A 13643-nucleotide genomic window follows, 5' to 3' on the forward strand; every position below is an offset into this window, starting at 1 on the left:
GCTCCTTAACAATAAGACAGGTAGGGCTGTTTCTCTTCTTCCTTCACAGTAATATTTTAGACAACCACATTGTTCAGAAGAATGTAAAATTTACATGAATCTTAAGAAAACAGAAGACTTCAAATAAATTTCATTGGTCACTTCTGAGCATCTGCTCTCCCCTACAGGATCTCTGGTCTATTGTTTCATACCCTCAATACATTTCCTCCACAGATAAAGATTTTTTAGTAGATAATTTTTTAGAAACACTGCCCCTATACGAGAAATCTTTTCAAGTTCTCATTTAAATATATTTTATATTGACTGATCTTTTTTCTTTATTCTTTTGCAGTTTCTGTGGAATAGCTGCATTTTTTTAAAAGGCATTAACGAAGTAGTTACATGTAAGCATTTTGTTTTCTTTGCAGATGATCATTCTTTTTCTCTGAGTTGTCGATGTGGTGGAAAATACAGTGTTTCCAAGGATGAAGCAGAAGAAGTGACGCTGATTTCTTGTGATACGTGTTCACTAGTTATAGAACTCCTTCATTATCGCTGAGATTGTTCACTAAGTGGAATTCTTTAGTGTATTCAGACACATGGAGGAAAATCTACTCCACCTTTGTCCATTCAAGCAAACATATAAAGCTGATTTAAAAAAAAAGGATTCTTTTTTGTCAGCTCTATTATTTGCAGAGAAAATATAAGACTGTCAAAGTCCACCTAGATTAATAGAAAATTAATTTCATTATTCATATGTATTTACATTTTATATTTACAGATCGCTAAGAAAGGGGGCTTGAATTAAAAGTTATATTTAGTGAATTCCCATCTGAGAAGTTTATTATTGGTGCATTTTCTCCTTGGTACAAAATATAAGAATTTTCCTTTCTTCATATAAGTGTCTCATCTTTTAATGGGTCACAGTATCATCATATTCCTTTATAGTTGCTAAGTTTTTGAAGTAACATATTCCTAGCTGCTAAAGTTATAGGCCTTTTGTACAACTATTTCAAATCTCAGGTCATTAGAATTAAGTTAGAATCTTCGTGAATAACATGTGAGCCTAGCTCTCCCATGATGAAGGCTGGATATGGATATTCATGAGTTATTTCAAAGTTAATAAAGTGAAATGGCAACCGGAGAAAGAAGGAGCGCCTTGGAGTCAGAAAACCATGGCCACTGCGTTGCTGGTATGATGAAATGGACTTTTTTAATGTGTTTGTTATTATTGATTATAGTAAAGCTTTTATTTTTCTATATATTTAATATTCTATGGACCGTATGAGTCAGAACTCATTTAAAAAATTTTAAGGAATCCTTTATGGGATCACTGAAACATTCTTTCTTAATTTCAAATGAGTAATCCAAGCATGTGACTTAGCAGCTTTTTATTAGGTCAAACTCTTGGTTTATTGTTGGTTTGGACTTATAAGACTAGTTAGTACTCTGCCTTGTAAATGTAGCTAAAGTATGAGGCATATTCAAGAGGAGTAAATTACTTTCCTTATACCTATACAACCAAAAATTTAAAAGTGAGGTTGTTCCAGGTTTTCCCTAAAAATATTTTCATATCAAAATTTAGATGACTTATTTTGGATTACATTTTTATCCATATATTTTGAACAAATATAGCTTGCAGAGTTTGTGTTGCTTATTCTTTACATTTAACAATTAAAAATAACTAAAACTGAATAGCAAATAGTTTATTAGTAAGTAACATGGTTTCAGTGACAATAATAAATTCACTTTAACAGAAGACAATAATCAAATCAAAAGAATAAATGCTTGCTAATCATCAGAAAATCTGTGGCCATTAGGGCTGTCACGTAGAAATCCAAAATCATTCAGAGGCCAAATCTGTAAAATCCAAATGTGATTGAAGACAGTCAGTAAAGTGATATTATAGCATCATCATATTCCCTTCTTTTTTTCATTCATCCCTTTCTCTATGCCATATAATTAAATACTTTCTCCTTATTCTTCAATCAAGAACAAATTTTCTACTAAGACTGTAGAAAGTAAACCTGTATGTGTATGTATTTAACCCTCTAAAGTTTGGAACATTCGAACATTATACTAGAAAATAATATGTGTGTAGTGTGTATATGTTTGTTTTTTCTTTCACTATCGTCAAAGTTAACTGTAAACCTAAGTACTTGAATATAACATCTGCTTAAGTGTAAAAAATCCTGTAAATTATCCAACAGCCCCGAATACTTATGTCTGTTTTTCTCCTGACTGCTTGTGGCAAGAAGGAAAAGCCAGTGAAAACAATAATCTTTACTATTACATTTACTACAACCATGATAAGTGCATTACTCACTATACTTAACTGGGATATCCCTGCATTCCAGCTAGTTGCTAGATTGCTCTTCTGCAAATGCATATTAATATATGCCCTGGGTATGAATATGGTTGGAAAAGTTGTACGAGAGAAAATTAAATTTTTGGAGAGTCAAATTAAAAGCTTCTTATGCTACAACTAATTTGAACTTTATTTTTCAAACAAAAATTATTCTCAATTACCTGTCATAATGGGGGAGTGGTAATGTTTATAGCTATGAAGGCCAACATGTTCATAAAGTGTAGTCATTGCAACAGTTTTATGTCCACTGACAGCCTAAAGATTTCAGTTCTTCTGAAAGAAACTTTTTTTTTTTTTTGGTTTTGTTTTTTTCCCCAGCTCAGAGAAGAAAGCCTGCATTTTAAGCAGAAAACAGTAGTACCTTAAAGAAGATACGTCCTCTTATTAGTCCATATGGAACAGGTCCATAGTACCTGGAATCTGTAGAATTCTGTAGATTATCACCTTCTAACCACACATGACCCACTGGCACCTAGAATTATAGAAGAAAGCAGCCCCTTTAAAAAAGAAAAACAAATCTGGGTACTATAAATAAAAAATCATGTCTTTTGGAGGTAGGGAGAAATGTCCTAAAGTCCTCTTTTATAAAATACATTCAAACCCTATAATTTGCATTTTTGCTGTTATTTCTTGCATAATAAAATAACTTTTACTAAATATTAATAAGTAGTATTAATATTTCAACTTTTAAAAAGACCTATCTTTTTTGCCATATGGTTCCCAAACATTAATTTGTTATGCAAACCCCAAACTGAGGTTATAAGAGATCAAAACAGTGTGACAGGGTCATTAATTTAATAGACTTCAAAAGAGGTCATTAGGATGCTGACTGAAAATGTGCCCTCCTGTCTCAATAACAGCATAAGCAGGGCAGCCACTCACTCAGCAACATCCTGGGGCCAATACCAAGGCCAGACCTATTAGAATGCTCATGATGAACTAAATGGTAATTGATTGTGACATCAATTACAAATAATCTCATCATTTTATTGGAGTGGGCTTGTCAGAATTCTAATTAAGATCCTTGTTCTGCCTTTGTACAGGCCATATCTTCAATGCATTATACTTCAATAATGACCATGAAGAACTAGAAGGACCTATTATAAAATCATCAGTTGTAAAATTAATGATGGTGACCTTCTACTAAATGAAAAGATCCCATCTTCTATATGTCCTGTGTATTAACTGGGATATAACATAAATTTAAATTTTTACTCAGTGACAATCATAAGTATATTTAGAACAGAACACATTACTTAAAAAAATGCCCACTGTGATATGAGATATTTGCCTGTTAATATCTGTTCAATATAAACTTTAAAAATTACTCTTCAGTAAAAGTCTTCAAAATTGCATTTTAAAAAGTTTCTTTTTCATAGCTTTTGTTACCCAAGAAAGTTGAATTATTGACCAGACCAAAATGATCTATGGAAAGGAATTAATTTTCACTATTCTTTTGACTGATTATTACTTGGGAACCTTATATGAAGAAAAATATTCATATTAGGTTTAATAAGAAATGACCAGTTTTTTTAAATGTCACAAAATTTTTAAAAACGACTACCTTTTAGAGCAGTTTTAGGTTAACAGCACAACTGAGAGGAAGGTGCAGAGATCTCCCATATACCTCCTGCCTCCACTCATGCACGGCCTCCCCATTACATCCCCACTAGCGTGGCATGTCTGTTACACTGACATCATCATCACCCCAAGTCCCATGGTTGACCTTAGGGTTCACTCTTGGTGGCGTACATTCCATGAATTTGGACAAATGTATGACATGTATCCACATCACAGTACCATACACAGTATTTTCACTGCCCCCAAAATCCTCTGTGATCTGCCTATTCATTCCCCGCCCCCCCCCATCACCCCTGAATTACCTTTTGGAAAAATAAATTTATACAAGCATGTAAAATTTGAATTACACTTTATTTAGAGATTATATAATTTTGGAATATATAATTTTGGAATGTCTTATATCATGTAGAAATATTAGCCAAAAATGAATCAAGTTAATTATTTTCATTTAGATATACTTAAATGTGAAATCTATTTGTAGAGAAAGGATAAAAGTTTTTTGAAAGAATATCAGATACTGTAAGATCATTAACTTCTACTAGTGGAACTAGTTATAGGTTCTAGGGCCAATAGCAAGGTTCATTCCTACCTATATAAGTAGATTTATATGTAGTGAAGCTTAAGGCTGCTCAAATAGAAAAATGAGTACATCTCAGGTTACAGATGAAAAGAAGAACAAAATAGTGTATTTGGAAAAGCTAAAATAAATCATTAAATACATTCTGAAGTACTGCCTTGGGAGAAACTACAATGTGAACATCTTTGTTGTCTAAATTTCCATAGTTTTTCCTTAATATGTGTTTGTTCCTGAGTTCTAAAAATAGGTAACATATACGAATAGTTAAATACAATTATAAAGTTAGGGACACCAATATAAGCAAAGGAGAACAAAATTCAAAAAACTAATAAAGATACTAACAATCCAGGAAGATCTTTTTTTGCCCATCCGATTGATCCAATATACATTTCCTTTCTCCATGAAGCTTTTCCCAATGTTGCCTGCACATACCAAATACCCTAGATTGTTTAAAACACTTAAAGTCTGCCCTACATGGGGCTCTGGATCATAACATCCTCTTACATGCTTGGCTTTTGTGTATGTCTACTATTTTATGACTGAAAAAGCCAACAGACAATAATCATGTCATGATCTTAAATCTTTACAACACCTCAACCAAAGTTGGAACTCAAATAAATATTTGTTGGTGATTAGTATTAGTTAAGTAGAAATTCTTGTAAAGCACAATCACTTTTGTGGCAGTTATGACCTAAGTTTCTTCCAAATTTAGATAAATACAGTGATGAAGTATTATCTCTGGTATAGTAAAGTTAACAAGAACAGAAAGGAATCTGCTAAGAGAGACCCAGAACATACCACCAGAAACCTTTGGAGGAGTGTGACCCAGGCTGTTCACACCTAGTCCTTGACTGCAAGGGGTGGAACAAAAGGGAGGAATAGTAACACAAACTAGTGTTTATACATACTTTTCTGGTCATACTAATTTAAACAAACAAACACATTTGATCCTTAAAACCACCTGTGAAGTACAGTTACTGACATTTAATAGAAGTAGGTTCAAATATGGAACATGCTACCTCTTACCTGAAGCCCATATATGCTAATACCCATGCATCCATTCATAGCAAAGGAATAACCTTTACATCTTAAGACTTCAGTGTTTGATATAAAGTACAGAAACAAGGAAATAACCTCATCACTGATAGTACCTTTAATAAGAGCTTCTCTATAAATGGGAAAACCTCTGAGTGTGAGTCTTAAAATCAAAGCAGTCACCTTTGCTGATCTACCTATCACTTATTTTCCCAGTAAAACATTCATTATGTTTGCAATTACTCCACTTTTGAAACACGTACTTATTTTTGATATGGGGTAAGGGTGTACACTTTAAAATCAATTTTAGAGGTATACTTCACAGTAAAATGTGCTCATTTTGTTTCGACACTAGTTTTGAAAAATGTGCATTCCTGTGTAACCACCAACCACAATCAAGATGTAGAACATTGCTACTGTGCCAGAAAGCTCCCTCCTTTTTCAGTCCACCTCCCACCCCTACACCTCGTCCCAGGCAACTAGTGATCTGTTTCCTGTTTACTAGAGACTACTTTTACTAAAGTTCATATAAGTGAGATTGCACAGTACATACTATTTTGTGTCAGGCTTTTGTTCAGCAGTTTTTAAACGATTAATACATGTTGCATGTATCAGTCATTCATTCCTTTTTACTGCTGAGTATATCCCATTGTAAATCACTATTTCTTTCCATGAACCTGTTGATGGATATTTGTGTTGTCTGCAATTTTGGGCTGTTACAAATAAAGCACTATGAACGTTCATGTATAAGTCTGTTTCTTTTCAGTAAATATGTAGGGGTAGAATTTCTGGGTCATAAGTGTACGCTTAATCTTAAACTTTTCCAAAGTAATTATACCATTTTACACTCCCAACAGCAATGTATGAGTGTTTCTGTTGCTTCACAACCTTGGTATTTTCAATTAAAAAAATTTTTGCCATTCTAGTAGGCTATTGGTGTCACACTGTGGTTTTCATTTGCATTTCTCTGATAAGTATTTTTTCTTGTACCTATTAGTGTATCTTTTGCGAAATGTCTATTAAAATATTTTGCCCATTTTTAAAATGGATTATTATTCATTTTAAGAGCCCTTTATGTATCTTGAGTACAAGTCCTTCGACAGGTATTGCAAATACTTCTTCCCAGTCTGGGATCTTTTCTTTTGCAATTTTTAATCTGCTGTAAAGACCATATAATACATTTTTAGGCTTTAGAAATTTCACTTGGTTCTTTTTTATATTTACCATTTCTCCCTCATTATGTTCATCCTCTAGATCCTTGAAAATATTTATAATTGGTGTTTTAGAGCACATGACTATTAATTCCATTATCTCTCAATTTCTGGATCTATTTTTCTTCTAGTTGTGGGTTACATTTTCCTACTTCTTCACATATCTAATAATTTGTTATTGAGCTGAACATTCATTTGTTGAGTGGATTTTGTTCTCTTTTTAGAGAGCGTTGAATGTTGAGGAGGTCTGTTTGGTTTTTGGAAGGCGGTTAAGTTAGCTGTGGATCAGCTTATTCCTGTCAAGCCTTGTTTTTAAGCTTAAGTTGGGTCTCTCACACTGTACTCTAATGGCTAGTCTAGCCCACTCCTAAGGCATGATATTCCAGGGTCTCTACGGAATGCTCTAAATATTTAATGAGATCTGTCCACTGTGGCTGGTCAGAACTCATATGACTCTCAGCCCTGTGCGAGCTCTGGGAATTGCTTGGCTGCTGCCAATAGCTGTTTGGTGCTCAGTCTCTAAATTTCACCATAAGCAGGCACAGTTTAGTGTTCAGCCCCAAAACCAAGAGAATACATAGATTTCTGGAGATCATTCTGTAGCTCTTTTCTCCCTGATGCTTTGATGCATAAATTCCAACCACTTAAAGTTCCCTGTACCCTAATCTCTGTCTCTTCAACTCAGCAAGACCACTGTCCTTTGTTTGAATTTTCCTCCTCGCACCTTCTGAAAACTGCTTTAAGGCAGAAATTAGGGAAAATATAAGGCTTGCCTTGTTTGTTTCCCTTCTCTCAGGAATCTCTTGTACTGCCTGCTGCGCATTGTCTGAAAACTGTTTCACATAGTTTGTCCAGTTTTCTAGTTCTTTATGGCAGGAGGGCAAGTTCAGCCCCAGTTACTCCATAATTGCCAGATGTTCAAAGTATCTAATATTTAAAGTCTTATTTATTTTTTTAGCATACCTCATAACAATATGAAGAAAATCCTTTCAGTGAGAACTAAAGTTCTTGATGTAAGTAAAGTGTGCCTTTGGCATCTCTGCCTTGCATCCCCTTCAGTGGCATGCCCTGTGTGTCCTCATTTTACCCTTTCCCTATCAAAATCTCTAGAAAAGATTCGCCAAACTCAGCATGCAATTATGTATAAGCAGATAAGTTCAGTATGGTATTTCTTGTATCTCAAAATTGGCAACAGTATAAATATTCGTCAGTAGGCAGATGTTAAACAGAGTTTATTTACAGAATGGTAGACAGCTAATAGACTGACATGAATACAGTCAGTGAAAAAAATAAGTTACAGGGCTTAGGTATAATTAATTCTTTAAAAAACCACAAAATTTTGTTTTATGTATTTCAAAATTTACATTTTTGTGACCAGTATGTATTAGTTAAATAATTTTTAAATATATATATGCACATACACATACATGTGTGTCTTAATATGACTAGCCCTTTCAGTCATACTTGTACTTTTTAAAAATGGAACATTGTCCATCACAATGCAGGTTAGGAAGAGCTTTATTGAATTAAAAAAAAATTTTTTTTTTTGTCTTTGGTAATGTGGTAAGAGAGTGACCTAACTTCCAATCCGTATAGCAGGCTCTGCTTCTTTGTACAGTACAAGTAAATGACTGCAATTACAGTACTGTCACCAGACCTCTGGATAACTAAAATATCAGTCTAGCTAACAACTCATTTATTTAAATAAATATAAAGTACAACACATTTTTGGTATGGGTCCAAAACTTAAAACCTGACCTTTCTGGTCAGGTGAGTGGAGTGGAGTAAAGCAAGGAACAGAATAAAAATTTCCTTTCTAACTCAAAACACAGTTATTGTCTGTTGGATTAACCTACTGGTTATTACTAAATTCAAAATTCAAACCAGATAAGAGAAAAAAATTCTATAGCAATATTATAATAAAATATTAACATAAAATAGATTAAAATATATTTTTAAAATGTATTTTTGAAAAGCTGTTATAACTTTCCAATTAAAGTAGAAAAGAACTCAAATAAACACTTAAAAAATGTTATAATGTTTTGCAAATGCCCAAAAATGGAAATCCTAATTCCATGTCTTTGTTCATTACTTCTCATAACCAAAACTTTTAAAAAGAGTTAATTACTTTTCATTTTTGGAAATAACGCCATGCCAACTTGAATGAATGCATGAGACTGAGTAAGAATGTATGAATATATGTTTACAATGAATGCCAACTAGAAATGTTTACTTTTGCTCAAATCTGCATTTTCCCAGGGTCTCAGATATAACTAGCTTTAGGAATAACTTTTAAAGCATTAAAAGAACCCTTAAAGCATTCTTGGTTTTTCCTTTCTACGTCAGAGGTTTACTTCCTGAGCTATGATAAAACCTAATCTCAGGGCAGGACAAAAGAATCAAGCCTCTAGTTCTCAGCCATACTTACTGAAGCCTGGTTAAGTGCCTCCTTTATAGTACAAGCAACAAATGTAATTGCCTCATGGCCTGCGGGTGTCCATTTAACAAAAGCAGCTTTTGGGAACCAACCCACAGGTGTTACCTTTCTTGATTCAAGTGAAATCTGATGAAAAGAGTCCACAATATCAAATAACACATTTACTAAACGAATCAAACTCACTTATTATTTGATTAAGCAAAGATTATCTAATTAAGAAAAAGTTCTGACTGAAGAGTAAGACATTTGTATGTTTGACCTTTCAAAAGTTTCAAAAAACAGAAAATCCTAATAACAGACTGATTTTTAACTAACTGTTTGCCAGATATTTTAAAATGTGTAATCAGCAAAGGCAGGGTATGCACTGGCCCTATTGCTCATGCCTCCTTAATGGTTCTTCTAAAATGACTGTGAATGTAAAGGAAATAATAATTATTAAAGTAACAAACAAAAATCATAAAGGTAATAGGAGAGGGCAAAGTTTTTGGAATCCTTTTCTGACATCATTTTTTCCTTTTCCTGAAATATATAGGAAAAGGAGAGGCATACACACCTTAGGAAAGCAATCAGATAGAGACTTGGGTTTTTTTGTTTTGTTTTTTGTGGGGTTTTTTTTTTTTTTTTTTGGCAAAAGCAAATGAAAATGGTATATCAACAACACTGTAAAGTATTTCATTTTCCACATGTATTTTAAAGATTTTGTTTTGTGTCTCACAGAATGATGAATGTAAAATATAAAATGCATAATTTCCCTGACCAGGAAAAAAGTCCATATGATGACTGTACATTCACAACATGTCATTTTAGTTTAACAATACCCAAATAATTGTTATTTATGTTACTATCTTTCAGGTAAGCAGAATCGAGTCAAATTAGTATACCATTATGTGGTTAATGCATATTCTGTTTAATCAACCAAAACATAGTCATGGTAAGATGCTATGTACACAAACTACTGGAGAGAATACTTGCAAAATGAGATCATTTATTAATTATATAGTTCTAAAAGAACCTCATAAAGCCCAGTATTTGTATGACTCCTGCAATGGCAGTAAATAATTGTTGGAGTCTATCTTCCTATATACACCAACAAAACTATAGATAAAGACATATATGTCAAAAAGTGAAGCATTAAATCCCCTGAGAGAAAATCAAGTAGAAAGGTTTTTAGGAACACAAAGCTGAGAAAACATTATTAATCTTTAATTTTGTAAAATGGGGCTGTCTCAAGCGTCAGTTGTGGGTACCTTTGAAAGCAAAACTCAAGGAACAGTCTCACTAATACTCTATTTTTACTGACATTCTCCTTGCCAGAACTTTTTGCCCACATTTGTCTCCCTGAGTAGAGTATCTGGAGTCATAAGGGAGGTGCTCCCAAAGGCTAGATGCATGACAAAGGGATTAACATTTATAAGGACCAGGCAAGGGACAGTTAACACAGTGATTATTTCAGTAGATACTATCTCTATGCAGTCCTGCTTCTTTTTCTTCCCATTTAAATTCTGACTTATTACTAACCTATCCCACATCATTCCCGGGGACTGTTATTGCCTTTCCCTACTTAAAAATGGTGCCACTTTAGGTTCATAGCCAATTATCATTAAAGAGGAATTTACGCCAAAGTTCTAGTAAGCTACACCTACAGCACTGTGGTGAGGGTATGTGTGATGGGGGATGCTTTTAACTAAAGGTTCTCTTTTATTATCGAGCATCTCCCTGCTGAGTGGGTTTAGAGCTTAGTCTTAAGACTTGACTTGCTCATTCTCATAGCTACTGCAAGCAAGCTAAGCTCCTTCATCTTCTCCTTAAGTACTCAATACCTCCATCCAGCCTGAACAGGAATTTCTGATGGGTTGTTTGTATGGTGGTTAAAATTACAGTCCACAGGGTCATAGTCCTGAGTTCAAACTGTAGCTCTGCCACCTACTAGTTAAACACCTTGGACAGGTTATTTAAACCTCATCTGAAAAACTGGGACTAATGAATGCCTTACAGAAACATTCTGAAAACCAAATAACACATAAGGCTCCTGGCACCCAGTAAGCACTCACTAAATATTAGCTATTGTTATGAACAGTTGCTCCAGCTGCTGGATGAATGACGCCTGCCGGGCTTTTCTTTGTTCCTGGTTTCTTATGCAGCCTATCCAGTTCTCTGCAAAGTGAACTGTGCTTTGCAATTTCACTTCAGTTACGTTTTTGGTCTTTTTCTTTTACACTGTATTCAATTATATAGTTCTGGTACTAGCCAAGACTTTGAATTAAATCCAGTATAATTAAAAATGTACATTAATTGTGAATAGATGCCATATTAATTATGCCAACTGATTTAATGAAATTCAGTTTTTAAGACCAAATCATCCAAATGTAGCAAAGACTAACATTTTTATTCTTTTAACAGGCATCTTTTTCAAGCAATGTTTATTAAATATCAAATGCCTAAGCACTTCCTTATGGAGCATTTACTTCTTCAGGACCATCTACCAACTTGTCAGAAGGCAGAGGAAGGGGGAAAAGTGTTGGGATTAAAGCTAGTAAATAGGCCTTTCCATCCCAGCGATCTAATACTAACATCTCAATCCTACAGATTTTTTTATCCTAGGACAATGGATTATTTGGTCTCTGACTTCTTTTTTGTTCTATTTGTAACAAGGTTACCTGCTGTTTTTGGATTAGTATTTAAGAGAAGTTCCTTATATTCTCATTTCAAGACTATGTCTGTACTCTCATTTTAATATAGCCTGATGTACACTCTGGTTCTCATATTCCAAAAGATGAGCCTAACTTAATGAAACACAGGTATCTGAAAGAGTAGTAGAAAATAGCAGTAAATATGTAAATAATGACTTTTCTCATGTTCTCAGAAAAAGTCTAAATAGTAAATCAGATGCCTACTATACAGAATATGTGCTAATAGGTTTCCACCAAATTTTTGATTCCTGAGACTTCAAATAATTCTTCCCAGTCAAAACTCATCCCTATTTGGATTTATTCCTATAGATGAATCTCTGTAGCGCTTTTTGATTTCTTATGGACCAGTGCATAACTGCATCATATAGGGATTGGCTAAAAAACTGATTTATACCCGAAATGGTACTAGAAATAAAAGATCAGTAGTAGAAAAGAGTCCATACTCCAAAAAATAAAGGATTAAAATAAAATATGTGGATCTTTTTGTACCTGATATTACTAGTATCTTAAAAAAAAAAAAAGCATTGTGTTGCATGATTTTCTTTGATAGACACTTCTCCTACTTGCATTTTATTTATCAAAACCAGAACTCTAATGTCCCATACCCTGGAAGTTATTTAGAATGATGTCTAGCTTTGTGAATACAAAGTTGCAAATTAGGCAGGTAGATGACAGATGACATTTTTTGTGATGATGTAAGATACGAAGAGAATAGCTGAAGACCTTTAAAAAGTGAGGTTGATCTCTGGGGGCTGAGAGCATCAAAACACTGTTTTGACTAAGAGATCATGAAAATATACTGTGGGCATCAAGGAGGGAATAGTATAGCACCCAAACATCATTCTGGGAAAGAATTTGTTTTCTTCCCACTTCCTGTAATTTCATTGCCATTGTATTCATTTAAAGTACAATCTATCATAGACTTATTATACAGGCTTCTAGACTACTCCAAAACTGAGTATATCTTCTCTCCATTTCCCAAATTAACATCTCCCTCAGAACCCCTTATTTTTTTAAAAATTTTATTTATTTTTGGCTGCGTTGGGTCTTCGTTGCTGTGTGCGGGCTTTCTCTAGTTGTGGCGAGTGGGGGCTACTCTTTGTTGCGGTGCGCGGGCTTCTCATTGTGGTGACTTCTCTTGTTGCGGAGTATGGGCTCTGAGCGTGCGGGCTTCAGTATTTGCAGCACACAGGCTCAGTAGTTGTGGCACGCGGGCCCTAGAGCGTGTGGGCTTCAGTAGTTGCGGCACGTGGGCTCAGTAGTTGTGGCTCGCAGGCTCTAGAGCTCAGGCTGAGTAGTTGTGGCACACGGGCTTAGTTGTTCTGCAGCACGTGGGATCTTCCCGGACCAGGGGTCGAACCCGTGTCCCCTGCACTGGCAGGCGGGCTCTTAACCACTGCTCCATCAGGGAAGTCCAGACCCCTTATTTTAATGCACCACCTACCCCTATTGCTAGAGCCAGAAACTTGGGTCAGTCTTAAGACTTGCAATTCCATTTCTTCCAACATCCAATCCTGTCTAGATATTCCCTTAATCTTTCTCCAAATTTTGTACTGCTTTCCATTCTTCATGTTATTATCTCAATTATGTCTTACAGCCTATTTATTAACTGGTTTCCCTGCCTCTGGCCTCTCCTACTCCAACCATCCTCTACTATTCTATACTAAATATCAGGGTGATCTTTTAAAAGCTAAGTCTGATAATGTTACTCCCAGGAATTCCCTGGGGGTCCAGTGGTTAGGACTCCACATTTCCACTGCAGGGG

At 34.6% G+C, this 13643-nt stretch overlaps 2 protein-coding genes across 9 annotated transcripts in view; one reads left to right on the plus strand and one right to left on the minus strand.

The window, feature by feature from the left end:
- The window catches only part of DNAJC24 (DnaJ heat shock protein family (Hsp40) member C24), a 71362-nt gene extending 65079 nt beyond the window's left edge, over positions 1 to 6283 (plus strand). For 2 of the 3 annotated variants that reach the window (XM_082476753.1, XM_082476752.1), the window contains one exon: positions 408 to 2464. In XM_082476753.1, the coding sequence (XP_082332879.1) occupies positions 408 to 538 (131 nt within the window). In that variant the 3' untranslated portion in view covers positions 539 to 2464. Of the gene's footprint in view, positions 1 to 407 lie in introns of all 3 variants that reach the window. The other variant, XM_082476751.1, reaches the window with a different exon arrangement.
- Positions 1671 to 13643, minus strand: part of IMMP1L (inner mitochondrial membrane peptidase subunit 1) — a 73836-nt gene continuing 61863 nt past the window's right edge. For 4 of the 6 annotated variants that reach the window (XM_082476741.1, XM_082476740.1, XM_082476742.1 and 1 more), the window contains 2 exons: positions 2709 to 2819; positions 1671 to 1839 (listed from right to left, as the gene is read on the minus strand). In XM_082476741.1, the coding sequence (XP_082332867.1) occupies positions 1771 to 1839; positions 2709 to 2819 (180 nt within the window). In that variant the 3' untranslated portion in view covers positions 1671 to 1770. The other 2 variants (XR_014267938.1, XR_014267939.1) reach the window with 2 other exon arrangements.

The sequence above is a fragment of the Balaenoptera physalus genome (genome assembly GCF_965194825.1).
Source record: "Balaenoptera physalus genome assembly, chromosome: 10".
NCBI classification, from domain to species: Eukaryota; Metazoa; Chordata; class Mammalia; order Artiodactyla; family Balaenopteridae; genus Balaenoptera; species Balaenoptera physalus.